Below are 27,347 nucleotides of genomic sequence, written 5' to 3' on the forward strand. Positions count from 1 at the left end.
TCCATCTTACTGGACAAAGAATTCTGGGGCCTCCTGATTTATTCCTGTCTCACCAGCAGTCAGGTATGGAAGCTTCCTCTATGCTGACCCTGCAGGGACAGAGGCAAGGAGAATAGCGGCTGCAGTATTGGGTTCATCTTGCTCACCTTCAGAAACTTGAGGCAAGTATCCTTACAACTAAAATGACACAGTTCTAGAGGCCACTGCTCCCCAGGCAGAACAAGGTTTTCAATTTCCCTCTTTGAGCTCTCAAATAACAGCAGCACCTGGCATTAGGAGTTCACAAATATTGACACTCAGTTGTCACAGGAGCTATTGTCCTCCCCACTTCACAGATGAGAATTCCAAGGCTCAGGGAAGGTAAAGGGCTTACCCAGAGTTCACACAGCTGGGCTAGATCAGGAACTCCTTGTCTAGTGATTTCACAATTATTCCAGCCTAGTCCAGGCCTATGTTGGAATTGCATTCAGAATTTTCTGTCTCTAGATTCAAGTGGTTTTCGACTGTCAGTGGAAAGAGGATGTACTTCCTAGAGGCAGTTGGGAAAGGGGCTTTTGAAAGATAACCGCCTGCACCCAGTATCCCTCTGCTCAGGATCACTTTTTAAGAGCCCTACGTGGCTAGCCCAACTTTGCACCTCCTTTCTGGCAAGCACAAATTTCTGATGCTTACAGGGAGAGAAAACCCTTCAGGGAGATAATTGCACCTTAATTTTTAAGAGGATATCTTTAAAGTTAAATTTAGACCAGCTCAGATTTCCATTAAGCAGAAAAAGTTGCCAGGCACCTGCACGTATGCATAAAACACCCTGAGGTGTTGGCTGAGCTCGACCTTGGCTCTGAATGGCTGAACCCAGGTTGGGGCAGTATCTCTGCCAGTCTTACCATCCCAGCGACCGCTGCAAGCGGGCGGACACGGGTGTGAGCGCCACGTGCAGCCCCCAGTGGTGAGCGGGAACTCCTTCTAGGCACTGACCCGCCTGAGCAGGCAGGCCCTTCAGTCCCAGTTTGCAGCTGGGATGGCGTGCGTCCTGGATGTACCTACCGTTCCTGTCCCACTCTAAACCAGGAGGGCTGCAGAGCTGTGCTCCGGTTCGGCGCGGGTGGCCCCTCTACAGCACCGTGCGCCTCGGTCGGCGGGCGGCGGTAGCGCCCCCTCCCAGAGCCCCGCTCGCGCCCGCTTGGCTCCCTCGGAGTCGGTCTGCCGGTCGGGCCCGCCCTCCTCCGCGCTCCCTCCTCTCCCTCCTCCTCTTACTCCTCCGGGGGTGCCCGGCACAGCCTCGGATTCCGCCCTCCCACCGCTCGAGTCAGTTCCCCTCTCCGCGGCATTGGGCTAGGCGGCGGCGGCGCGGCGTGGGGAGCATCTCTGCAGCCACCGCGCTTCTCCTGTTGGAGCCGGCGCCCAGCTTGACTGCCCCTCGTCCCTTCCCTGCCGCGTCTCGGGGGCCCGGCAGCCCCCGCCCCCGGCTCGATTCTCTCCTAAGCGGAAAGGGCGCCCTGCAGGATCCTGCCCCTCTCCTCCCGGTTTCTGGGGCTAGTGCTCTCCAGAGAGGGGCGCTCTCGGAGACTCCTGCCCCGCCGCCCCTGACCGCCGGGGGGTGCCCCAGGGACGTCGCGTCGCGGAAAGGAGTAGGCAAAGGGGACCATGCGGCGCCTGACTCGCCGCCTGGCGCTGCCGATCTTCGGGGTGCTCTGGATCACCGTGCTGCTGTTCTTCTGGGTAACCAAGAGGAAGTTGGAGGTGCCGCCCGAACCTGAAGTGCGGACCCCCAAGGTGCGTGGTTTGGCGGCGCGCTGGGCATGGGGCAATGGCTTGCCGGAGGACTCGCAGCTCGCTCTTGGGGTTTGCGGTCTCCGGGAAGCCAGGGTTGGGGGTCTGGGTGATGCGAGCAGGTAACAGACTCCAGATGCGGCCACCGCGAGGTGTTTCTTGAATTTAACGTGCTCCGGGCGTCTCTGGACCCGTGGTGTGTCTAAGTGGCAGCGGGTGTGGGTGTTGGGGTGCGCGCTCGAGGGCGGAGTGGGGCTCCCAACTTGAGCGGCGCGCTGGGTCCCACCGAGGAGGGGGCGCCCAGGGGTTGGCGGTGGGCGGGCGCAGCCGGGGGTCTCTGGCGGTTGGGGCAGATGGCACCGCCTGCCAGGGTCGGCGCCCAGGAGAAGTCTGGCCGCCGTGCTGACCTCCTTCCCGCAGCTGCCAGTAGTGAGCTGGGGAGGCCGGAGGCCGGGGTGCGCTGCGCGCGCGTGAGCGTCGCGGGCGAGCTCCCTGCCGCCTCTGCGGCCACAGCCCACCCAGCCTGTTGCAACAAATATTCCCCAGCCCCTTGGCTGCATTGGAAGGTGAATGTGCTGGAAGCGCTACTAAAGAGACTGTTAAGAACAGCCGCCTTGGTATTGGTGGGGAGTTGGAGAAATGGGAATCTTAAGTGGCTTTTCCAACTCCTGCCCAGTCGGTGCATCTGTGAGGAGCAGGAAGGTTCCCCCTACAGGATCACTCCTCCCTTGAGCTTCAGGGCTCCTCTTTCTCCTTCTCTTGCACAGATTTGGTGTGGGACCCAGAGGGAGGTCTCTGAGGGATTTGCTGGCAGCCAGGCAACGTTTATAAACTATGTCCAGAGCAGTCCTCTAGGGACTGGGAAAAAGCCTGGGAGAAGCTTATGGTCTGAAACTGGAGAGTGAGAAACAGGAGTGTGTGTGAGAATCCCCTTAGTATGCACGGAAATCCTACTATGTGCCTGCTTTCTTCATAAGTAGTTGTGTGAATTGGTGTTGTTATTCTTATTTCCTAGATTAGGAAGGAGGTTGAGGGTCCTTCCTAACTTGCCTTAGTTTAACTTGATGGTTTGAACAACAGTCTCCACACTCAGAATCGTTTTTGCTAAATCAAGTTGTTTCACAGATTCCCCTTTTAACTAAGTCCTCTGGGCACTCATATCTTGGAATCTTGCCAATGTTCAGCTGTTGTTCAAGCATTTATTTAGCACCTGCCTTGTGCCAGGCAGTGTGGTAGGTGTTATGGGTACAGTGATGCAGAATTTGTTCCCTGGTAGAAGGGGATTCATTTGTCATGGACCAGGACACCCAGGCTGGAGGGTTCAGATGGCTCATTGCTCTGGGTGTTCTGGGAGCCCCTGGGGACTTACAGCAGGAGGGGGACTTAATGGAACAGAGTTGAGAAGGAGGTACAGGTTTGCCAGAAGTTAGGAGGGCATCTCAGGTAGAGGTTTGCAGGGGCAAGGAATGACACAGCAGTTGCGTCAGCCTGGCATAATTTGAGCACAAAGTATGTGGCCACTGAACCAATGAAGGATCAAGCTGGGGAGGACCTTGTGGGTAGGATCTTGTGATGTTAGGGGTCATGGTGGATGTTAAGTAGGGAAGTGACAGGGTCAGGTTGGTGACTTCAAGTAGCTTTTATAGCATCATGTCCATTTTCTCACTCATCTCAGACCTAGAGAATTTTTTCTACCTTATCCCTAGGTGATTCTGCTCCTTGTGATGCAGTTAATGATGCCTGCAGGGACATGAACTTTCTGTTTTGCGTTGAACCTCATTACCTTAAGCTTACTTATTCTTAGTTTACTCCAGGGATCTGGGACAAGAGGATCTGTTTCCTTCTGTGTGTTCTCTGTCATCTTCCTTTCCTACCTCTTCTCCTCCTGGCATGATTATTTTATTCTTCTGAAGTGTGCTCCTGAACCCAAGCTTGTGTGAGCATATGCACATGAGCTAAATAACAATTGCTGGCATTTGTATAGTACTTTACAAATTCACAGATTCCATTTCACATATATTACCTCATTTAATTTTCACAACAACCACATAAAGGAGGTAATACTTTTATGCAGATGAGATTGAGTGACAAACATTTGGCCCAAGTTAACAAGGCTCTTCAAGTGGGAGCATCAAGACTAGAATGAAATGGAATCACTCTGGTGATTGCCTGCTCTGTGTTTCTTTCCTGTATGGCTCTGCACTTGTGGGTGATACAGCAAGGTTGGAGATGTTTACAGCATGAGCTCCCCACTGACTTTCCAGAGCTTTCTCACTCTTGGAGAACTGCAGGGGGTTGGCATAATTGTTGAGGTGCTAAGACAGGAACCACTTCAGAGGGAAGTCCTTCTCTGTTCTCAGAGGAGTTCACAGGGGGGTCAGTGGGCTTTTCTGCTTTACAGAGTGCACATTTGCAGGAAACGTCCTTCTGATGGGTGGTTGGACTCAATACTTGCAGCAACATTGCTTTAGGAATCATCTGCCACTGCAAAGATAGTTCCCTTAACAGTAGGAATTCAGATGGTACACTTGCTGATTGTAAGGACCAAATTCAGGTTTTGAGTGAATTCAGTAGTCTAGGTTTTTCTAGGAAATGCTCATACATAGTCGTGGGGAAACTTTCTCCTGGATATGCCAAAGTCTTAGGGAAATTTTCATGCTACTGAGGTTTCTTCCCAGGGTAGAGGTGAAAAAAGGGGAGGGCCATTTCCTACCCATCATAAAGGGTCATGGCTGATGCCTCTGTAACAAAAGGCAGGTTAACAAGAGGAGAGCAAAACAAATTAATTTGATCATAGTTTTATATGATATAGGAGCCTTCAAGAGTGAAGACCTCCAAACCCAGGGTGAACTGTCTATATTTATGTTTAGATTTGGGAGAGACTGGGCAGCAGTATAGGAAAAGGACTGGACTAAAAGGGTACAATGTAGTGCTAATGATGGAGCGGGGAAACCAGCAAGACCTATTTATATGGCTTCTTTGTAAGGCTTTCTTCCCTCTTAGACCTTCTGGAATGGGGGTTATGATCTATCAGAAAAGGTAGGTCAGATAATTTCTTTATGGTAATCTTTAAGTCAGAAAGGTGGGGGAAGATAAGAGCAATATTTTTGGATTTTTGGCTTGCTTTGGGGAAAAGGGGTTCTAGTTTCTATGACCCAACTTGGGGAAGAGAAATTCTAGTTTCTACGGCTTGCCTTTGGTGGGGAGAATGGGGAGCAGGAGACAGGAGGACAGAAAAATTTCAGAGAGAGACTCTACTTCTGAGACCTTGACTTTGGAGTGACATTTTTTGAGCCCCAGTACAAGTAGTGAAGAGGGTCAGCTGATTTTCCAAAGCAAAAGCAGTGGGCTTCCTGTGGAGATGGGGAGAGGGCTTCTGGCCTGAGGGACATTTGGTTCTGGTCTGAGTCCCTGTCCTCTTTTTCTCACCATGCTAGGACATACATGTCCCATTTCACCTAGAATTGGCACCCTCCAAGGAGGCCCCATACAACCTATGCCTGGTTGGTCACAATTCAAGTGATATAAGGAAGGCATGCTGAAGTCCTGGTTTAAGAAAATTAATTGGTTTTTTTTTTCCCCTTAGTTTTAAGAAGGGTTGGTTCTATTAATAGCTCAGATAAAGATTTCTTTAAATTTGACTTTTTAATGTTGATTCGATTTTAATACTGGTTCCCCATTTTCAAATTATTCAGCAAAGCTCTAATTTCTAATTGGAAATCATGTAACAGGTTTGATGTTTTAATTCAAACTGTATTTTAATGATAAATACTATATCACTTAAAAAGGACCCGAAAAATGTTTCCATTTCTTTTTCTCCTGTCATTTGGAGAATTATATAATAACTGACAGAATTAGGAAAAAAAAAGCAAATTTGTCTCCTTATTTCCAAGAAACTAAATTTAGTCCAGGGGCTTAGGGCTTAGTACAAGCAAAAGAATTCTGGGCCCGAGGGTAATTTTTGAGAAAGGTATTAGAAACGTTAAAGGCTTTGAATAAAGTGCCTCGGGCCCATGTAAATGTATTGGGCCTGTACTAGAAATATAGCAAATGCTATTAGAAAATAGCTTGTCTTTCTGTAGCATTTGCATACCACCAGTGCCTTAAGTATATGACACTGTTATTTTATTCCCCATTTAGTAGATAATTTCTCCCATTAAAAAAAGTTATGAATTTTAGAGGGAGACCCTATTAATCCACTGATGCTCAGTACGTGCACATTGGATGCTGTCCAGGGAATTTTGACTCTGGCAGGAGCAGAAGAAGTATCCCAGTATCAGATGCATGCTTGGCCTTTGGTTTGCTGTGCTGATGCCGATGCAGAGGGCTGTGCTGGTTTCCCTTCTAACATGGATCCCTGGAGCAGGTGTCGCAGGTGATATCACCTGGTGGTGTGGAACACTGCTCCTTTTGCAGTCTGGGAAATAAGCAAATAGGTTGGATTCGTTTTTAGGGAATAGCAAATCTTCACTTTCTAGATAGTAACAAGCTTTTATTTATTATTTATTTTTTAAATCCAGATGCCCTATTCCATCGGGATGGTGGGAAATTCACTTTGGGTCATATTTGGTCCACCCTGGTTTGTCCCAAGGGCCAGGGGCTTGCACAGAATCCAGGAGTCAGCTCTTTAGTAACGAGTCTCTGCCTATGTCCCTGCTCACTCTGGCTGTCCTGGCTCCCCCTCTTTCCCAGGTCCAAGTGAGAGGTCCTATCCCAGGGACCCAGGGATCTCTGTGGAGGGGGGATCTCTGAGTCAGCCTGGGGAGCACCTGCTCTCCTTAGCCTTGTTCTCCCCTGTGACCTGGTGTTTTCTGGAAACATGGATCAGGCATTTGTCTCTCACTTCCTCTCCAGATGAAATCCGCTCAAGTTAGGGAGTCAAAGGAGCAAAGCAGGGAGGAAGGCAACTTAATGCCCCTGTCACAAGCCTTTCCAGTCTGTCCAGAGAGTCCCCTTCTTCAGAGCTACCTGTCTGTTTGTAGCACTTAAAAGTGCTAATTTCCACTCATCAGAGTTCATTTATAAATTAATAGAGACAGAACAAGGCTGCCGTTGGCCGATGCCTAAAGTCTGGGATTTCTGCACAGCCTCGTTTCCATGCCGTCTGATTAGCTTCTTGCCACACCTCCCCATCCCAAATTTCCAAGAGTCTCGTTCACATCAGGCTCCCAGGAACCAATTTTGAAGAAATGTGTTGCTTGTGCCTTTGTTTGATTTCTAATGTTTACAGTTTTGTCACTCTTCCAGAGTGTCTCAAAGTCCCCGATGCATTTTTGGAAAATAGTCTGAATTAGAAAGCAGGGATGGATCCTTGGCTCCACTGTTTTGGGGGGAGAGTGTGAACCCTGCCGTGGCTTTTGCACATCTCACCCTAGAGACCCAGAATGATAGCCTCGCCATCTGTTTGGGAAAGTGAGTCTGGATGTGCACGGTGCCCTCTGCAGCTGGCTGCCGCCTCTTCCCAGGGCCCGAGTTATCCTGAACTGGTGGCAGGCCCTTTCCTGCCAGGGCCCTCAGGCACTCACTGCTCACTGGAGGCAGGAGACAGAGTCTGGCCCTCTCCATAGCTCCCATCAGATCCGAATCAAGCATGGTTTCACCTTCCAGTTTTTCTCATGGACGTGGCAGCCTGGGTGTCCCTTTTTGTCCTTGGCTGTGCTAGGGATAACTCAGGTTCCCCTCTTCTTGGCTCAGTCTCCTCTCCTATGAAGTGGGAGCAGCACACTGTAGTACGGCCTGCCTGCCACCTGCAGGCCTATAGTCTGGGCTGGTTCGGGTTGGCTGTGAATACCTCTGAAGGAGACCTTATGGCTATAAATAATCGTACCACAGATACTCTGTGTCTATTACTTATCTTTTAATTATTTTACCAGAAACGCTAGATTAACCCAAAAATAAATCAGTGTCTGAGTCCTCAGATGTGGAGCTGATTAAGAAAGAACCCCTTTGGGATACTGAAGAATGAACACACACACACACACACACACACACACACACACACACACACACACACACAGAGGTACCCTGGGGAGTTTTGCAGAAGCTCCTGAAATTTGCTGGCTCTGGTATTTTGGTATTTCAGAATAAATGGCCTGATATGACCTTCTGGGGTGCAGTCTTTGCATTTGGCAGCAGCTACTGCCATCACAGGACCTAATGAGCACTGGATGCTGCTGGGGGCACAGAGGAAGAGATGTCTGTGGTGCGAGAAATGTCGGTGTCACTGTCCTCTCTCCTCCTGCGTTTCCGTTGTCACTCCCTGCTTGCTTTATCACATCCTTCCTCCTCCTCTTACTCATGTCTCCTGAAAAACTGGTGCTGCTGTAGAGCCAGAAGCCCTGGGGTGTTGGTCCGGAGGCCCCGGAGTGTCTGGAGGGACAGTGGTGTGGGCCCTGTGCTCTGCAGGAGCTCCCTACTTCTCCGCAGGCTCCAAGGTCAGGAGCAGCCTGCTTTGCTGGTTCCAGGAGTCACAGCACCGTTCTGGACACAAAGGCAGCTCTTTCTGAAGTAAGTAAGTTGCCTCTCTGGGCCACTCTGAGCCATTCAGTCTTTTATCAGTGGGAGCCCTTATCTCTGGAAATAAGGAGCCATCTGATCCACTGCCTCCTGGACAATGCTGATTTCAAGTACAAAGCCTCTCCTGCATACCATTTCCTGGAGACAAGATTAGACACTTAAAAAAATAATTAAATTCTCCTTGTGTCACTTGTCTTCTTAACCGGGAGCACTACAGAGATCTTTTGAAGGAAACACAGGACAGCAGAGCACACTCATGTTCCTGCCATTGGTTTGAATGCCCGGATGAAGAGAACAGCCGCCCCATCTGCCTTCTGCCTAAGGACCCTGCTGTTTAAGCCCATTTTGCATCTCATTCCAGGCCCAGGGAGAGTGGGGAAGCATCCACAGAACGGGTAGAACCGTCCCATCTTGACAAGCTCTCTTCAAAGAGGTTCATTCACCCTTGCGTCTGTCCTCACAAAGGCTTGGAAATTAGGATTTTCTTCCATAGTTGTCTGGGTTGAAGATTTATGTGGCTTCTTGTATTCCTCTGAGAACACTTGAACCATTCATGTTAGAATGTTCTTTCCCCCCAGCCATAGAGAGACTGGTCCAATCAATATTTATGCACCCATCACTTGCAGCTGCCACATGCAGGCAGAATGGATGCCAAATTCCTTGCTGGCCATTGAAAAATTAGAGGGTGCCTGTATTTCAGGCCCATTGTTTCCCAGGATCTTGGGGAGATCAGATCATGTGATGCACAGATTAATTAAGCTACCCTGATAATTGGCTATTAATAGATGGCCAATTGATGGCTGACAGCTGGGTGCCGAATTGACTAATGTCCTTATGGTGGGCAGGTGGTCTTCGCCAGATGAGGAACTGGCTTAAAGACTTGACTAATTAAAGGGTGAATCAGGGAAGAGGCAGATAAGAGGTAGCTTCTCCCCCTGCACCTTTCCTGTGATGTTTTATGGTTTACAAAGCATTTATATTCACAGATGCCTCATTTGATCCTTACTGCACTCCTGTGAGGCGGATGTTGCTCTTCCCCTCTTGTGAAGTCTGAGGGATCCGAGGTTATAAATAAGAGGGAGGAGAGTGGCTCGATTGTCTAACCAGCACGTGGGCTTGAGCCTGCTCTTGACTATGAAGAATGTGCTGTTTCCATTATGGCCCTGCTAAACTTCTCGTTTGTTTCTTTATCCAGAGAAAAATGAAATACCTACTGTACATGTGTATGTATGTATGTGTATTTTCACAAAAACACTGGTGCTCTTGTTGAGAAATGATGCTCTGCTTTTGATAAAGCACCAGTGTTGCTTTTTTTTTTATTCTAAATGGAAGTGAGGAAGGGATTAAGGGAAATACAGAGCCTGTCTCTGGAGAATCAGGAGGACTGTGGGTTTCTTCCAGGAGAGGCCAAATTTGACACACTCTTGGGGCTGAAGTTGTACACTTTGTGATGTGAGAAGCAGATAGATACTGTCCCACCTACATCCCCCATTCCAACCTTAGGCATCAGCTCTGTCCTGGCCTGGGAGCGGGCCTACAGGGTTTGACAGCAGGAAAAGAGGCTGGCTGTCATTCATGAGTCTATGTCAACACATCAACTCGTCAACTCGGAAGTCAACAGGATTGTGGAATAAAGACAGAAACCATTGATTTAATCCCTTTCATGATGAATGTGGTCCTTAAACAATCAGAAGCACTTCCCTTCTAAGAGGAAAAATGTCATTTGAAAGAACCTAACACATCCTGTTTGAGATACAAGGCAAGTTCAGGGGAATGACTCCAGGGAAGTGGCTTGGGAAGACACCTAGCATCCCCTTAGCTCCAGCCTTTTGGACTGCAGAGGGCTGGTTAACTGCTGGTTAACCTGGAAGGCTGACTCTTGACTGCTCAGTTCTGCATAGCAGACAGACTGCTGGTTCTACATGAGGCTGGTGTGGAGGTTGGGTGTGAGTAATGTATGTACTTAAACTTAGGAAAGCATGAAGTCAGGCAGCTGCTGGTGTCTTCCTGAGCATTTGGTCTGCAATTAGGGTAAGCTACCAAAGGGCTTATGGTAATGCTTTGTTAGAGAGGTTAATGACAGACAGGGTCCTTGCTGTACCCTGAGATCCTGGGCAGAAGCATAACTTTTCACTCCTGTGCACATCTCCCTAGCCTGGTAACAGTAAGGGGTGCTGTGTTTCTTGAAGACTATTATGCAGAGTAGGACTGAAAAGAAAAGTAAACCAAGATAGCTGCTCAGAGGCCCTGATGGCTTTCCCATCATTTGCTCACTTCTGAGTCAGATCAGCTCTCTGATTCTCCCTGCCTTTCTTTAAACTGAGATTATGGCTTCTCCAGGTTTTAACTTTTCTTTTAAAACTAAGCATATATTTTGGAAAACTTCTTGGCAGTGTCTGCTGCAGCTGAACATGTCTACAACCCTGCGATTTTACTTGTAGATACAAACCAACGATTTTATATGCAACCAAGAGTAGACTGTGCTCCAAAGAAGTTGGCAAACTTTTGTCAAGGACCAAATAATATATATGTATATTATATATTATATATATATATCTGTATATGTGTGTGTGTATGTATGTATGTATTTATGCATGTATATATGTATACACATATACACACACATATATATTTTCATTTACATGGTTTCTTTTGTAACTACTCAGTTCTGCAGTTGTAGGATGAAAGACAGTATCTAAATGAATATGGCTGTGTTCCAATAAAACTTTTTACTTATGGACAATGAAATTTGAATTTCATGTATTTTTCACATCTTTTGAGATATTATCCTTGTCTTTATTTTCAAATATTTGCAGATGTAAAATCCATCCTTAGTTCACAGGTTGTATTAAGCCAGGTGGGGTTCTATTTATTAAAGTGTAAATAAGCAAAACTGATCTCTGGTGATGAAAGTTGTCTTCCTGGCTGCTCCTGGCTGGGGTTAGTGACTGGAAGGGGGCCGGGGGACATTTTGCAGGACCTGGTGCTGCTTGGCTTCTTTATCTGGGTGGGTGACACAGGCATGTTCATCTTGTGAACAGCTATTGGTGGATACGTATTCTTGTCTCTTTGTGTATTCCACTTCAAAAGGAGGTTCAAAACGAAAAATCCGAACTGCATGTGTGGCTGGAGTGTGACTTCAGGTTTTATCACCTCATTTAAGGGCTGAGCCGAGCAGCAATCTCCATTCTTTTTATAGCCACTGGTTTCTGACCCCTGAATAAGACAGTCTTTGGAGAAAGGACTTGGTTTAACTTTGCACTTTTCCAAATCATGCTCCCTTTTGTATACTGGGAGACATTGAACAGCTGGGGTGGTACAGACTCTGGCCAACCAAGTAGGTGCTGCTGGGTATTAGCCCTTTTGTTGCTGAATCAGAGAAAGAAGAGGTCCTAGGGGTTCAGAGGGGGCAGCAGGAGGGCATCGTAGGGCTTTGGTATGGTTGCTCTATGGTATGGCAGGGCTGAAATCTACCTATGTTCATAGGTTAGAATCTGTCATCATGCTTGGAGATTGAATGGCAGAGAATGTAATTATATGACACAAGCTACTGGCTTGCACAAAACCAGGCTCTCTCTCTTTCTCTCTCTCTCTCTTTTTTTTTTAAGTGTCCAGAAAAAAAGGCAGGGAGCTATCACCCTCTGCCCATAGTGAGAGCTGGTGCTTTCTGTCTTAGTCATCCGTGCTTTATAACAACCCTATGCAGGAGGTGAGTTATATTTGTTTTTCAGGACAGAAACACTAAGGTTTTGGGAAGTCTAGGGACTTGCTCAAGGTTAGGCTGCCCATAAGCAAGCAGAGGATCTAGATGCCAAACAGATCTGTTGGCCCCGGAGCTCCCCTTCTCTTTCCACTTCACTGTGCTCACCCCAAGCTGGCTTCTCTCCCCACAGTCACACTGAACCTGGTCCCTTGAAAGTGAGGATTTGAATTCACCTTTCCCTTGGCAACCAGCCTCTGGAGTCTGCGTTTGTTCTGCCTCCCAGAATTATATACATCTTGTTTAGATCAGAAACTCCTGAATGAAATCATTTTGTACCAGAGACTGTCTCTTCCAGGGGAAGTCACTTTAAAATGCCATTGGGATTGAAAACTTCACATTTTCAAAGAGGAAGGTGGGAGCTACCACCACTATGTGACCTCCCTTGTGAACACAGCTCTGCTGCAGAGCCCTGGGAACGGCTCTGCTCCTAGGCTTAAACTGGAAAAAAAGGAAGCTCCAAAGTGTCATATTCTTGAGCACACCCAGGGGCTTCCGCAATGCCCGCACACTGATTGCAGAGGGGACAGTGAGGAATTAGTCAACAGGTGCTCAAAATACAAAGGCCGTGGCGGATGGCTAAAAACTCCCCAGCATCACCCCTCGGAGAGGACACGTCCTGTATCTAGCATAATCACACCAATTATTTGGTTGTTTGTGCTGAGGAGTTGAAAGCTATCATGTGCTGGGGGAAAATACTCAGCATGGAGCAGTAATTATAGATCAGCTGATAATAGAGGATGCATTGGATTGACTGCTAATTAGATTATTAGCACTCAAAACAAATACCTGCTATTAACCATAAATAAGCTGCATTTGTGATATTTTCCACTTTTTACATTTATCCCTTTGTATAGTAGTGCCATGTATTTTCTTTCTGTGCCAAGACGTTCCATTTCCCTGTAATACTAAGCACGTTTGTTTACTGAGCTGCCATTGAATTATTTTCTTGTTTCCTTCCATTCTCAGAAGGGGTTTGAGAGAGCTGGCATATGTTGGGGGTCACATGGTGGGTCCTTGATGCAATGTGAAAGGTCTTCTCAGGAAGGAGAAGGGGCTTCTTTGGGGATGGATGCAGGTCTTCCCTATGAGTCTAGAGTCGTGGTGGGAGGTGAGGGATCACAGGGTCTTCTCTGTGATTGGTGTTGGGGTTAATTGCGAAGGAAATGACCTGGTTGCTTTTTTTTTTTTTGGTGGCACTCGAGATTTGGCCTTTGTTATTCTTGGTTCAGGAGGATGGGATGGGCATCTGGATTCTTCAGAATGGCCTGTGTTTCCCCCATCCTTTCTCATCTGGGCATCTTTCTACAACTAGATTGACTGTGTGTCCTCTGCCGTGTGGGATGCCATCTGCTTCCTGCCCGGGGTGCCACTGAGCACTGTGGGTAGGTGATCTGGAGGAGCCCTGGGGAGCTCTCCGGGATGTCTGGAGAGGGAAGCTCTGGGGATGGATGCTCCCGCAAATGGTTCAAGTGACTGAGCTCCCTGATCTTCCTGCTCCACCTGCTTTCCACCTCACCATGCTCATTCCAAGCTTGAATTGTGAGAGGGGAACCAGGGACCTCCATAATACACCAAGAGTCCATGCAGAAAGAAGAGGTTGAAGTGGGATGTTGCTCTTTTTTACGAGAAGGGCTAGGGCTTCATCTGTGTTAACTTCTGTCGTTTATAACCATCCCATGAGATCAGCAGGCTGAAATTTAGCTGGTGTGTGCCTGGTTGCTTAAGGCAGGTGCTTTTCTATAAACAGTGTCTAAGCAGTACCAGTTATTAATTTTTTTCTCTTTTGGATATTATCTTTGGATGATGTATTGATTATCTCTAATTTACTGATAAGTAACTTGAAGTTCCTAAAGGCCCAATAACTTATAAGTGGTGGAGCTAAGACAGGTCCTGTGATGCTGGAGCCCCGGCTGGAGTGTCACTAGAATATTGGACAAGTAAGAGAGTTGGGAGAGCTCTTTGAAAGTCTTCCCCTTTGAGTCCCTGTGCAATGTGAGAAGATGGGGTGGGCAAATCCGTCTACACCAGGATACTGGGTCCAATTCATCCATTCATTTAGCAGACTCATTCCTGAGTGTGAAACCCTGTACAGAGTGCAGAGTTGCATGGGCAGGCAACAGAACCAGGGTTCTGTTCTGCAGTCCAGGGCAAATCCCAAGGGAACAGTGGAGTGTGGAGCAGTGGCTCTCACTGGCTACCTCTGTGTCCTCCTTGGACTCTAAGATTCATTGCTCTTTTACTGTAAAGATAGAACCGAGGGCTGGGGATGTGGCTCAAGCGGTAGCGCGCTCGCCTGGCATGCGTGCGGCCCGGGTTCGATCCTCAGCACCACATACCAACAAAGATGTTGTGTCCGCCGAGAACTAAAAAATAAATATTAAAAATTCTCAAAAAAAAAAAAGATAGAACTGGTCCTGCAGACGACTGCTTAATGGGAGAAGGAACTTCAAGATGGATAGAAATCTTTTCTCTCTTTTGAATCAAAGCAGATTGTGAAGCCGAGGGGCTGGAGAGCATCTTCCTGGGGCTTCATGGGGGTTATAACAGGAGATGGCTGCTTTTGAATTGACTTGGAGTTGTTCTGCAAGGTTGACTCTCTTTCCCTAATCACGTCACTCTTCCGTTAGCTCGGAGAACTGTGGTTGAAGTTTAAGCTCATCCTTAAAGCTGTTTCACTAAAATAGGAACCTGTTATTCCACAGGGCCTCTTATTAGAAGAAGGACTTAGAGCGGTCTTTCAAAGTCATTTTAGTGATTCTTGAAGAAGAATTGGCCAGGATCCACTTATCCCCAAAGTGTCCATATTTCAGAAGCCTAACACAAGAGCAAGGATATGGGGAAAGGAATTGAAAGCAGGCTATCTGAGCATTTCACTTTTATTTAATCAGTCAAGGATGCCTGTTGTGGGTTCTATGTTCTTTGGGCACCCTAGTCAAGGGATCAGGTCATGGATGAAATCCAGACTAATTTCCTCTACTCTTTTTTTGTATCTGTGAGATAAGAACAGAAAGTTTGTTATCTTTTTAGATGGTTGGGAAAAAATTTCAAAGAAAAATATTGCATGATAAAATTTACATGAAATCCAACTGACATTGTCCATCAATAAAGTTTTGTTGGAACACAGTCACACTCTTTACATATTGTCTATGGCGACTTCTGTATTGTAATGACAGATTCGAGTAGTTTTGATGGAGACTACATGACCCATAAAGCTGCAGTTTTTAGTATCTACCTCTTTATTCAACATGTTTAATAGCCCCTGACCTAGACCTTTGCTTCTGAAAGTGTGGTTCATGGGCCAAGGGTGTTGGTGTCACAGGTACATTTGTTAAGAATGGCAGAACCTCAGGCCACTCCAGACCTCCTGATTCAACTCTGCATTGTAACAAGATCTGTAGGGGAGCTGTGTGCAGTGGAAGCCCCGCGTTAGGTAACACTTCTGCTTATAATGAGCTCATGTGCTTCATCCTTCTTAAAACAAAGCTCTTTCCTGAGTGCTTCTTGCTGCATTTCCTTATTTTCCGAGTTCATTTGGTTCTTAGCTTCCGTTCTTCCCTGGGTGTGGGGTCTACTCCTCTGTTTACAGCCTCACAAGGAGACAGGAGCCTTCCTCAATGCCAGGCAGTGTGGGGAGAGCCTGTAGTTTTCCAGGTATTACGGTCAGGGATGTGACGTCATCGACCTAGCCCTAGTCATCCTGCTGGCCCTCTGCTGCTGGGTTCCTGGTGATGCCAGGCCCAGGGACTAGCCTTCCTAGGGACTTCCTGTGCTGCCCCCTGGGGGATCCACCACTCTCAGGACCTGCTGCCTCCCACTCTTTCTCTAAGCTGAGAAATTATTTTTTTCTCTGTGTGTTCCTAATGCTCTCCCTCTTCCTCTCTCCCTCTCTCACTCTCTAGATCTCAAGAGCATTGCATTTTCCCCTCACCCTCTGGGTTTGTCTGTGAACACAGGCTTTGGTAAAAGGTAAAGATGGGGTATTTTCTGACATCTCTGCTCTAAGCTCACAAATATCACTCCCTGGAAGGATCATCAGGTCTGCTGAGGTTAGGGGCTGGAGCAGGACCGGTGAATGGGGTGGGTGGGATGAAGTGCGAACAAACACAGACACCCTCATTCCCCTACCGCACCTACATGATGTTACGATGCAGATGAGGGGACATGGCCAGCACAATCTAGGACAGAACCTCATCTAGGGTATCTTCCTATGGGACAGGAGGTCAAGTCTGTAGGAGTTAGACAAAGGGGGGTTGTGTGGGTGCAAGCAGGGGTTGGGGGGGGGGCTGTTCCTGAGGTGGGATGCAGCAAGCATGATCAGAGATCCGTGCAAACCAAATTGCAAAAGAGTTTGGAAGTCAAGTCATTTGCTTATTTTTGTTCTTAGATGAGACTCTCTGTAAGTAAACAGATTTCCCTAGTTGGAAGCAGATTGTACTCACTAGGGACTTTGTTCAGTAAAATGTTTAGGGTTTAAGGGCTTTAACTGCTCATGGTGTGCCAGTTGCTTTTAAAGGAGAGAGTCCGTGAAATCTGAACTCAGCCTTCCCTTGCTTCCACCCCTCTAGCCTAAATGACAGTTGCTATGCATTGTTCCATACAGCAATGTCGATTTGGGTTTTCTTGGACTACCAGTTTTCATCTTTAATGCATGTAGTTGCTCATAGAGAAATGCCCCCCCACAGGAAAGTCGTCTTGCCTCTTTTGATTCCCTATAGATGAGGATTTGGCAGAGCCATGGCCAGAAGTCACCTAGAACAGTCTGTTCTGGGAGGGGCGTCTGGACTTCAAAAGTCCCGAGTGCCTGCACATGTTTTGGAGGAATTAAGATGTGAAGATGGACATCTTTCTGCTGTTATCAGGGCCTGTAAAAAATTCCTCTCCTCATATACACCAGGTCACCCAAAGCCTGGTGGGTCTGCTGGTGTTAGCTGAGATGTGTGACTGATGCAGTGTGCTGTTCTCCAAACTGCCCTTTTGGGTAGCTGGGCCCAGGGAGGACGGAATGTGGCAGACATGAAAATACACATATAGGTACCAAGTTTTAAAAAAAAAAAAAAAGAGTAGGATTCAGAGTTGGATCCATAATAGGATCCCATTTTGTTTAAAAGAAGATACAATGAAGACAATCTTAGAACATCAAAATGGGTGACTTATGTTCATGGGGTATCACGGGGTATCTTTCAGGCTCTACTCCTCACTGCAGCTTATATATTTATTTTCTTCCTGACTCCTCCACTAACTCCTCTCCTTAACCCCCTATTGGGCAAACAGCCTAACAGTGTGGACATGTTAATGTCCATGTCTTTCTCTGTGTAATCAGTTTGTAAATATACATAAATATTTATAGGTCTGTTTTGCTTATGTTTAAAAAGGAGAGCAAGAGATCCATCGTATATATATTTCTTTGCATTTTTCTCTTTACTTAACTACACGTCCTAGAAATCCCCCTGTCAGCCAGCTTATTATTAATGACTGTGTAATAGTCTATGATATGGATGGGACTTATTCAACCATTTACGTTTCATGGGTATTCACCTTCACTCTCTTGTCTCTGCAGACGGTGTTGCAAGAAATATTTGGGTACATGTGTTCTTACATATTGGAGCTCTTATTTTTCTGGGATAAGATTTTGAGTGCTGAGGGAATGCTGAGACAAGAGAGATTTGTAATTTTTATATTATGGATATTGTAATTTTTATATTATGGATATTGTAATTTTTATATTATGGATAAAACAATCTACATTTCCAATGGGAAAGTATGAGAGGACTCTGCTCAGCGTCTCCTTTGGTGTAAATGTTGTTGTTTCATCTTGTCAGTCTCGAGGGTGTAACATGGAGTGCAGTTGTAATTTTATATTTCTATCAGAGAGGTTGAGTAAGTTCTCAGGTGTTTATTGAACTGAAGGATCTGCTCCTGTCTGAATGTCTATTCATATCTTCTGCCCATTTTCCCCTCCTATGTATCTTCTCATTGAAAATTATAGGAACGCTCTGAATGTTATAGATAGCTCTTTATTGGTCATATGTGTTGCAGGTTTTTCTAATCAGTTTTTTATACCATTGACCTTATTTATGGTCTATATTGCTATACAATTTTTTTCAGCATATTTTATATGGTCAAATATGTCTTTCTAAGAAATTAGGTGATGAATGTTCCATTTTGATTAAAAAGATATTTATGACTCTATGTTCTATGTAGAACATTGTCAATTTCCTCTTCTGTATGATTTTAAAAAGTTTAAAACCTTAGTTTCATCTGGAATTTATTTTTATAACATTTTTATTTTTGTACTAGGAAATGAACCCAGGAGTGCTTAATCACTGAGCCACATCCCCAGCTCAAAATTATTTTTAATTTTGAGACAGGGTCTTGCTAAGCTACTTAGGGCCTCACTAAATTGCTGAGGCTGGCTTTGAACTTGTGATCCTTCTGCCACAGCCCACTGAGCTGCTGGGATTACAGGCATACTCTACCATGCCTGGCTTTTTATGTCAGATTTGAGGTAGTTCAACTCTTACTTTCTTTCAAGTGGATAATCATTTGTGTCAACATCATTAATTACATAAACCATCATTTCCCCACTCACTGAAATACCTGCCTCTGTCATATATTTATTTCTCATAAAATTAGATTCTAGTTCTTAGAACTCCATTCTCTTCTACTGACTTGTTTGTTTCTTCTTAAGGCAATATCATATTTTTATCAGAACTTTAAAGATTAAGTCTGTGGCTAATTCTTCTCAATTAGTTTACTGATTTCCAAGGTATAAAATCATGTCATTGAGCTGGGGTATCGCTCAGTGGTAGAATGCTTCTCTAGCATGCACAAGGCCCTGCCTGTCAGTCCCTAGCACTGAAAAAAAAAATCATATCACTATCAAAATAAGTTCAACTTGTCTTTCCTTTTTAAATATTTATTTTGATTATTTCAGTGTGTTGCATAAAAATGAGCTACCAGAGCTGTATAGGACAGGATTATTGATTTTTGATGCATATAACTTTAGTGTTCACTGTTTATTTTTATTAAGTATTCTTGTCACGTTTAGTAGCTTCCTTTTATTCTTTTTTTTTTTTAAAGAGAGAGTGAGAGAGGAGAGAGAGAGAGAGAGAGAGAGAGAATTTTTAATATTTATTTTTTAGTTTTTTAGTTCTTGGCAGACACAACATCTTTGTTGGTATGTGGTGCTGGGGATCGAACCCGGGCCGCACGCATGCCAGGCGAGCGCACTACCGCTTGAGCCACATCCCCAGCCCCTTCCTTTTATTCTTGTTTTTAGGTTTTAAGAATTCTGTAGGAGTTTTTCCATCTTTTGATAGAATCATATTTTTGTTTGATGAGTGATTTGTTTTGATTGCTTTGAACCATCCTTGAATTCTTGAACCAACTCTATTCAATTATAGTTTATTTGTATTTATGTCTCTGGATTTTATTCGTTGACATTTATTTGAAATTTTAACATCAATTTTCACATATGATTGGGTTATAAGTCTTTTGTATTCTTGAGATTTAAGAGTATAATTGCTTCAAAAAAGGGAGATTTTTCACTTTTTTTAAAATGTGGAAATGGTTTAAATGACTTTGGCATCTCTGTCATTTAATGGCCATATGACATTCAGTGGTGAAGTTAGCAAACCCTTTAATCACCTCCTTGACCTCCACCATGATGTGACAGATACTTCTAATCGCTTGCCGCATTCCAGTCTCTCCTTAGGGCCCACAGCAAGATTGAATTTCCCATTCTCCCTGCATTCGGTAGAATGGGATGAAAATGGTGAGTTCTGTCTACTTCCAGGCCAGGCCATAAAATCTCTCACATGCACTGCCTTGTATTCTTCTTCTGCCCCATTAATGCAGATGACAAAGCTCTAGGGATGGCAGGGCTGTTTGACACAAGAAGCACTGGTCTCCAAAATGATTAATGGAAGAAACTCTGTTGACCAGAACAGCTGTCTGAGACGACTGCATGAACAGAAGAAACTCCTATTGGTCCTGAAATGTGGGCATGTATTTGTTAGCACAGCCTAGCCCATACTTTGTTGACAACTGATATTTTCCCACAGGTTCTACTTATTTCATCAGTTTGGGTAGTGCTCGTTTTGCTAGTAAATTAACCATGTCCTTTGGGTTTTCAAATTTTACCAGTATTGCACATAGTATTCCCTCATAATTCTCATTAGGATTGTTTCTTTTGCATGTAACGTGTGCACTATCTTTGAGATTTTGGCAAGTCTTCTTCTCTTTCAATTTCTTACTAAATGATTTAATTTGCATTTTTCTTTTTGTCCAAAAAGCTATCCAGGAACAGAGGATGTTTCTTAATTTCCAAGTTCTTAGGGTTATTTTGATACTTTTAATTTACTTATTTTTAGTTTTATCAAGTTATGACTAGAGAATAAGGTATATCAAATCTCTAAGTTTTTAGTGTTAATGATAAAATCAATTTTTTAAGTATCTTTGGCATATATGGGGGAAAAAAAAACCCTGAACATTCTTTATTCGATAGTTATAAAGTTCCGTGTGTATACATATTAGATAGATTTTCTGGATTCGATTTATCATTGTTTTTCTTTGTTTATGTCATTTTTTGGTCTGTTGGGTCTGTCCAGTTCTGAAACCGTACACTGTTTTAATTTTAATGTTTTCAAAATCTCTTGCTATCAGGAGCTTTATAATATTTTAGTGCCATTTTATTTGGTTTTTAGAAATCAGTGATTCAAGCTGCACCTTAACTTTCTATCTCATCTGATATTAAATTGTCTGTCTTGCTTCATTTTCATTTGCATTTTTCTATTGTTGATCCTTCTTTATTGCATAGGTTTCTTATAAATCACAGCTCTCTGTTGACTGAATGCCTATTTTTATTTTTCAATCCAATCTGTTTGAATTGTTTATTTATTTATTTATTTCCAATACTGGGGATGGAACCCAGGGCCTTGCACGTGGTAGGCAAATGCTCTACCACGGAGCTACACTGCCTGCCCCTGTATTTGGAATAGAATAGGAATGTTCAGCTTATCATAATTAGCAAATAACTGGTATGCTATTTACTATTTATTTTACTTTCTCTAGAACTTTCATTGGTTTGGCCAATGACTATTTCAACTTTTATTTTTTTTATTTGGCTATTTTACTGCACTATCTGTGCTGATTGCTAACCTTTGTTTTCAGAACATTCAAGTACATATTTCTAGGTAAATAAAATGACTCCCCATTAACTCATCCATTCATTAACATTATAATGAATTGAGTCTTTTAGGGATACTTTACTCCCTGTGTTTTCTTTTTAATTTTTCTTTTTGTGTGTGTGTGTGTGTGTGTGTGTGCTGGGAATTAAAAACTAGGAGTGCTTAATCACTGAGACACATTCCCAGCCCTTTTTATTTTTTATTTTGAGATAGAGTCTCCCTAAGTTCCTTAAGGATTTGCTAAGTTGCTGAGGCCTTGAACTTTTGATCCTCCTGGTTCAGCCTCCTCAGCTGCTGGAATTAACAGGTGTGTGCCATCAGGCCTGGCTTCCTTGGCTGCCTTACACTGAAGGCAGGTGGCCCTTTGGAGTCTGTTACTCATCCCGCCTTCTAACACCCTGACTCCTAGGTTTTACAGAGATCATTTAACACTTCTTGAACTAAATGTTAAGTTTTTCTTTGCAGAATGCCTCATCTTTCAAGTACTCCTGTTAGTCACTTCTATTTCCTGTTTCCAGTCCCTTTCATGCTACCTATTTAGATTTAACTGTGCCGATTGCAAGGTTCGTCACATCCCTATTTCCTCTACATTTTAAGATTTCTGTTTGAATCACTCATTTTTTTTTTCTTTTTGGTTGGCATATTTTCCACAGATGGTGCATGTGAGTTACATTTTCTGCGAACTCTTGTTTCCGCTGATAATTCCACAGGCAATGATGCCTGGCTTGGGTATCTGAAGTCTGTCGGTGCTCTTCTGTTGGCTTCTGGAGGTCAGTTTTGCAGATGGCAGGGATGCTTGAAGTCTAATTACGTTTCCCGTGTGAATTTCTGTTCTCTCTGTTGGGAGTGGGCGAGATCTTATCCTCAGAGCCTGGGCACACACCTTGGGGTGTGTCCTTCTGTGCATCTCCCGCACCGAGCTCAGTTTCACAAGCAGAATTATGTCTTTCTTCAAGTCAGAGAAATCTTTTACTTCCATTTGTTTAATTCTCATCTATATTTATTTGTTCCTTTCCCTCTTTCTGGGAACTGTTAACTCACAAATTAAATTTCCAGAATCTATTTTCCAAGTATCTCTTTGCCCCTGATTTTTATTTCTTTGCATTTTTGTTCTTCTTGTGATATATTTTTCTGCTTGATCTTCCAAGCCACTAATTGAGGTCTCTGCAGCAACCATCCTTTTTATCAACTCATCTGCTGAGCTTTTCAGTTCGAAAACCATGATGTTTGGTCCCAGAAAGGCTTTTTTGGTGCTATAATTGAATGTCATTAAGTGCTGTTATTATTATTATTATTATTTTTTTTTGTTTGCAATGCCCTCTGTCTCCTCTCACAGCTCTGTTTCATCAATGGCTTTGCCTTCTGAGTGTTTTGCTCATTCATTTCTCTGGCTTGTGGTCTCCTCTGTGAGAGGTTTTTTCCTTTGTCTGTAGGGAGAGGCTCAGGGCTTCCTGGAGGTGAGCTCCACAGACCGCCTTGATGGTGTTGTGGTCTCAGCTCCTAGACTTTGGAGGAGTAGCACCCCTTGGCAGGTGTCAGTTCCCCAAGACACCTGAAAGAACCCCCTGAGTAGCTCAGACTTAGCAGGACTGGTTAGCTTCCCAGCCCCTTCTCTGGTCTATAGAGACAGGATATCCCCTAGAATGTTCATATCCCCTGGAGCTACCCTCCTCCCAGGGGCTCATCCACTCTGGGCCAAGCTGTCCTAAGGATTCAAGGATATCTGATCTTGCACCTGTATCTGTGATCTGCTGATTTTCTCTCTGAGATCTCCTCTCAATCTTGCAACCAACTCCTCCATCTAGACTTGCAGAGCCTCCAAAGTGTCTGTCCCACACTCCATGCCACCCCTGTGTGCTGGCCTCAGCAGCTGCCAAACTCAACAGAGCAACCTGCATTCTGATTGGAGCCAAGAGAGACAACTCCATTGTTATTGGGGGCATCTTTAAGCCACCATTGCCCAGAATTGTTCATTGATTTCTGAAAATTCAACAGAGAATTTTTTTTTTCAGAATAATTTTAAGCAAAGACTCCCTTAACATTTCTTTGTGAAGTGATTAAGTTCTAGTAGAAAAATGAGAAGGTGGAATCTTTGCATTTATTTTGGATCCTACCACCTGCTAAGGGAAGGGTTTTGGTTTAGTTTTGAAATTTTTTTATTCATTGAGAAGTGTTTCTACAGTTTTGTAGTATCTGCATATGCTAACAAACACTAATTTTTTTTACCTGGTTTATTTAGACCAGGATTATATTCTTAGGGGGACATTTGGAGACTTCTAGGTTCAATTCATTGCAAAGTAAGAGTTGCAAAGTACTGGTGAGGAGATTCTACAACCAGAGGAAGGTAGATTTGGTGAGGCCTGAGAATCAAATAGAAGAAATTGGGGCTGGAAAACATTTGAGAAGATTTGAAGTAAAATTAGGGATAGCTCAAATGGTGTTGAGACTCATACTGGATCCTGTTCCCTAGAGGGGACCGAGGGCCAGCCAGGCACAGGGTGCCAGGTCGACTCTGATTCACTGGCCAAGATGTTATCAGATGTCCTTTCAGGTGAGAAGAACCAGAAAACATCCTAAGTCATGAAGTCATGAATGTTGACCTTTTTCTTTGAAGGCTGTGACCTTTGATGAGCTCATGAAAAACAATTCTAGAGATCTCATCTTTTTCAAAACTTAAGCACCTGCTCCACACTAGCTCTTTGCCTGCTCTGCTGTCCCAGACTGCCCTGGGATCTCCCCCCAGCACTCTGTGTTAGGTAGCATTTTTACTATCCACTGGGAGATGATGAGGAATTTATTCAAGGTCACCTGTGGGTCATTGCCCACAAAACTTCTTATGAGATGATCAGGAGGCTTGACGGCATATGTGTCAGCGAGGTTGGGGAGCAGAGGTCTTGCTCAGGCTTTGCTCACACAGGGCTTTGGTTTAGAAAGCAATAGCAGTCTATGTCCTCTTGAGCCCTGGCTTGTTACTTTCTGGGAGGGACATTTCAGCGATCTAATGCTCCCCAGGCAGGAGTAAGAAGGCAGGAGAGTGACTGCTGGCCTTCCCCAGAGGACAGTCTTATGACGTTGGTGATTGAGAGGGGAGTCAGTACCCAGCCAGTCCAGGGTTCTCTGTGGAGCAAGGAGGGATAGGAAGGGGGAAAAAACAAAAAGAAAAAAACTAATCAAGTACAGAGAGCTGCAGGGGGAGAAAGCACCCAGCCTCAGCACTGGGGACTGTCACTCTTTGTGGGATTATCCTGTTGGTGATAGTGCATCTGATGGCCTATTTTAAAAATCAAAAGATGAATATACAGTGAATAGAGGAAAAGATCAAGCTGAAATTCAGAGTGCATAGGGAAAAAAATGACTAATACCAAATAAGGACCAGTGTCAAAAAAAGAAAAAAAAGAAAAAGAAAAAAAAGAAAAAGAAGTTTCTTTTTGCTAGTATCTATTTACTTGCGTCATCTGACTTCATTTTAAAAGGCAAAAAGCCCTTATGGTGCACTTCCGACTGTCACAGTGATGAAGCCAGGATTCCCATAGGGATTAGTTCAAGGCTGAGCTTTTGTGCAGTTTGAGGTTGCTTGCTATAGTTTATTTTTGGTTTGATGGGTTGCAGTATGAAGTTGTGGATAAAAGCTACATGGGATCTTATAGGAAAGGTGTCCTCAGACCAGCTTGGAGAGCAAGCAGTAAGTTGCTTCTGCCCTGCCTTGTGGCTTTCTTGCTGTTGATAATGATTCAATTAAACTTCACAAATATTTAGGGAATAGCTACTGTGCATCCAATACTGGGCTCTGCATGAGGAGGATAAAAGTATAACCACACCCTTTGCCCTGGAGACTTGTATATTTGTGCAGGGTAATCATCCTGGGAGGCCCGTATCCTGGTGGCCTTAGTCTGTACTCATGCACAACCTCTGGGACTTCCTGGATCTGTGTGGGTTTGTGCCCTGCATGCTGGACAGCTCTGTTTGTTGGACTTCCCTATCCCATCCCTGATGGTCCCCTGGGGCTTTGGAGCAGAAGCAGGCAGGCAGCCTTGTATTTACCTGATCCAGGTTAGTAAGTTGGAGACTCTAGAGTTCCTACTGATTTAGGCCCTTGTGGCTCTGTTCCTAGCCTGTATGGGGCACAAGAATGAGGGAAGACAAAAAAGTGCTTGACTCCTCGGGCCATTCAGCAATTTGAGGTTACTGTTCAAATTCCCACCTTTTGCTCTAACCCACTCAAGTCAGAATGGGTCACATCTTTGTAAATCTGACCTTTAAGAATTCTTTCTGGATGGAGGCAATGCCTGTGTGAGAATTGATAGAAATCTTGCAGAGGCCATTTCTCTTGCTCAGAGAAAAAGATCAATCAGTTTGATATTAATTCTCCCAAATTTTAGAACAGATGGTTTACTGAACACTAAGGGAAAAAATGTGGTAATTACCACAGGGCTAGCTATCTTGGCTCCACTAAGAACTGAGCATACCATGTGAATCTCAGTTCTTCCTTCCTGTAGTCGTTCCCCTGGGAGGCCAGGGGACAGGCATAGGGATGGGTGGCTGAAACCTGCTGCTCCCTTCCCTAAGCATTTCAGTTGCCTGGTGAGCAGGATGTGTCCCCAGTTTTCCCACAAGCCAGCCCTGTGCTTGATGTTCCCTATTGTGCTTTGGTTTTGCTCATTGAAGGTTGCCTTGTGGGTAAGAAAGACAGTTCTTTCTTTCCACAGCTTTTTAAATCCTTGGGCTGTTTAATCTCTAAGTTGCCCACTGTTTGGAAACAGTTTCCTTGGAATTGCTTAGGACACACTTTGACTTGTTTGGCCAATGAGTGGTGAATAGGGTGCCTAGAAATGGGAGCTAGGAGGAGACTGCCTGCCCCTGTATTTACAGAGAACACAGGGACTTAGGAGGCGAGAGGGGGAGAAGGAAGGAGCTGGTGTGGTTAATGCAGAGACCTGGAATATTTGTTTCCCAGAAAAAGGCAGTGCAGAAATTAAACCGTTTTTTGAAAGATGGGGCTCAAAGACAAGGAAAGAATGGATCTGTTTTTAACGATTTCAAGTAGAATTGAGGCCGTTCCTGCGATTGTTGGAAATAAAATTGGTTAGAAAATGATGTCAGCAGAGAGTGGGGACTGTGAACCAGGAAAATAAATGAGCTCTGAAATCACCTTCTATTTTATAAATATTGTTTCTGGAGCTGAGAAAATTGAGATAGATTATTCCTTTTTCTCTCTCCCAAGCCATGGGTAGAAGAAGCCCTGAGTATCCCATTTGGGCCTGGTGAGGAACATCTCATCTTGTCCTGACGCACTAAGTGGCTTTGTCTGCATTTAGACACACTCCATTTCCCTTTCAAGGACCACTATCAGCAGCAGCCAATTACAAACACACCTCATAACACATTATTGAGACACACTGCACGCAAATAAGCCAGAGAGATGTTTAATGATTGTACCACATTGTGTCCATTCCACTTCGTCCTCACTGCCACAGGACAGAGGGACCAGGGCCCGGGTGTTTCTTGTGTCTGTGGGTTTCTGTGCATTTCATTTTTACTGCGTTGTAATTAGACATAACTCAAGCCAAACCAGTTTAGACTTTCAAGGAAGGGAGAAGAGCATCGTTTCCCATTCTGACAGGCTCCTTTTGAGCAGGAGACTCCTTGTCTTTGGTTTTCTAAAAGTACCCATGCTATTAGCAGCCTGAATTCATCTGAGAACAAGGGTTGATGCGTTTTCCGACTCAATGGGTGGCTTCCTTCTGTTATCTGTTTCTCGTGGAGAGGAGAAAGGTGGGCAATTTAGAGAGATGTTACATAGGCATCACTTCCTCTACTTCTTCATCAGCTGGCTGGCTTTTTGCTGTAAGAATGTGCCATATTTTAGTTTCCCTGATATTTGCCATTGCAATTGGTTCTGAAGAGTGACTGCATTTGGCCACAGTGACAGCTGCACTTCAATCCTGGGTGACGCAGCAGCTGACTGACCAAGCACAAGGCCTTCTGTTGTGGTGTTAGGGGTATAGAATCTCGGACTGAGATAACAGCTCAGCTCAGAGAGTAGACCACTCCTCCCTTGTTAGCCCGGGAGCTTTTGAATTAATCAAATCCACTTGCCGTGTACCATGGTT

General features: G+C 44.7%; 1 protein-coding gene across 7 annotated transcripts in view; it reads left to right on the forward strand.

The window, feature by feature from the left end:
* The first annotated feature begins 1,048 nt into the window (after positions 1-1,048).
* Galnt14 (polypeptide N-acetylgalactosaminyltransferase 14) overlaps positions 1,049-27,347 on the forward strand; it is a 200,548-nt gene continuing 174,249 nt past the window's right edge. For 2 of the 7 annotated variants that reach the window (XM_078029436.1, XM_078029435.1), the window contains exon 1: positions 1,050-1,773. Coding sequence is in view for 3 of the 7 variants with exons in the window: in XM_078029435.1 (XP_077885561.1) it covers positions 1,645-1,773 (129 nt within the window). In the remaining 4 variants the exon portion in view is untranslated. Of the gene's footprint in view, positions 1,774-27,347 lie in introns of all 7 variants that reach the window. The other 5 variants (XM_078029434.1, XM_078029438.1, XM_078029439.1 and 2 more) reach the window with 5 other exon arrangements.

This window comes from Ictidomys tridecemlineatus, chromosome 12 (assembly GCF_052094955.1).
Source record: "Ictidomys tridecemlineatus isolate mIctTri1 chromosome 12, mIctTri1.hap1, whole genome shotgun sequence".
Classification (NCBI taxonomy): Eukaryota; Metazoa; Chordata; class Mammalia; order Rodentia; family Sciuridae; genus Ictidomys; species Ictidomys tridecemlineatus.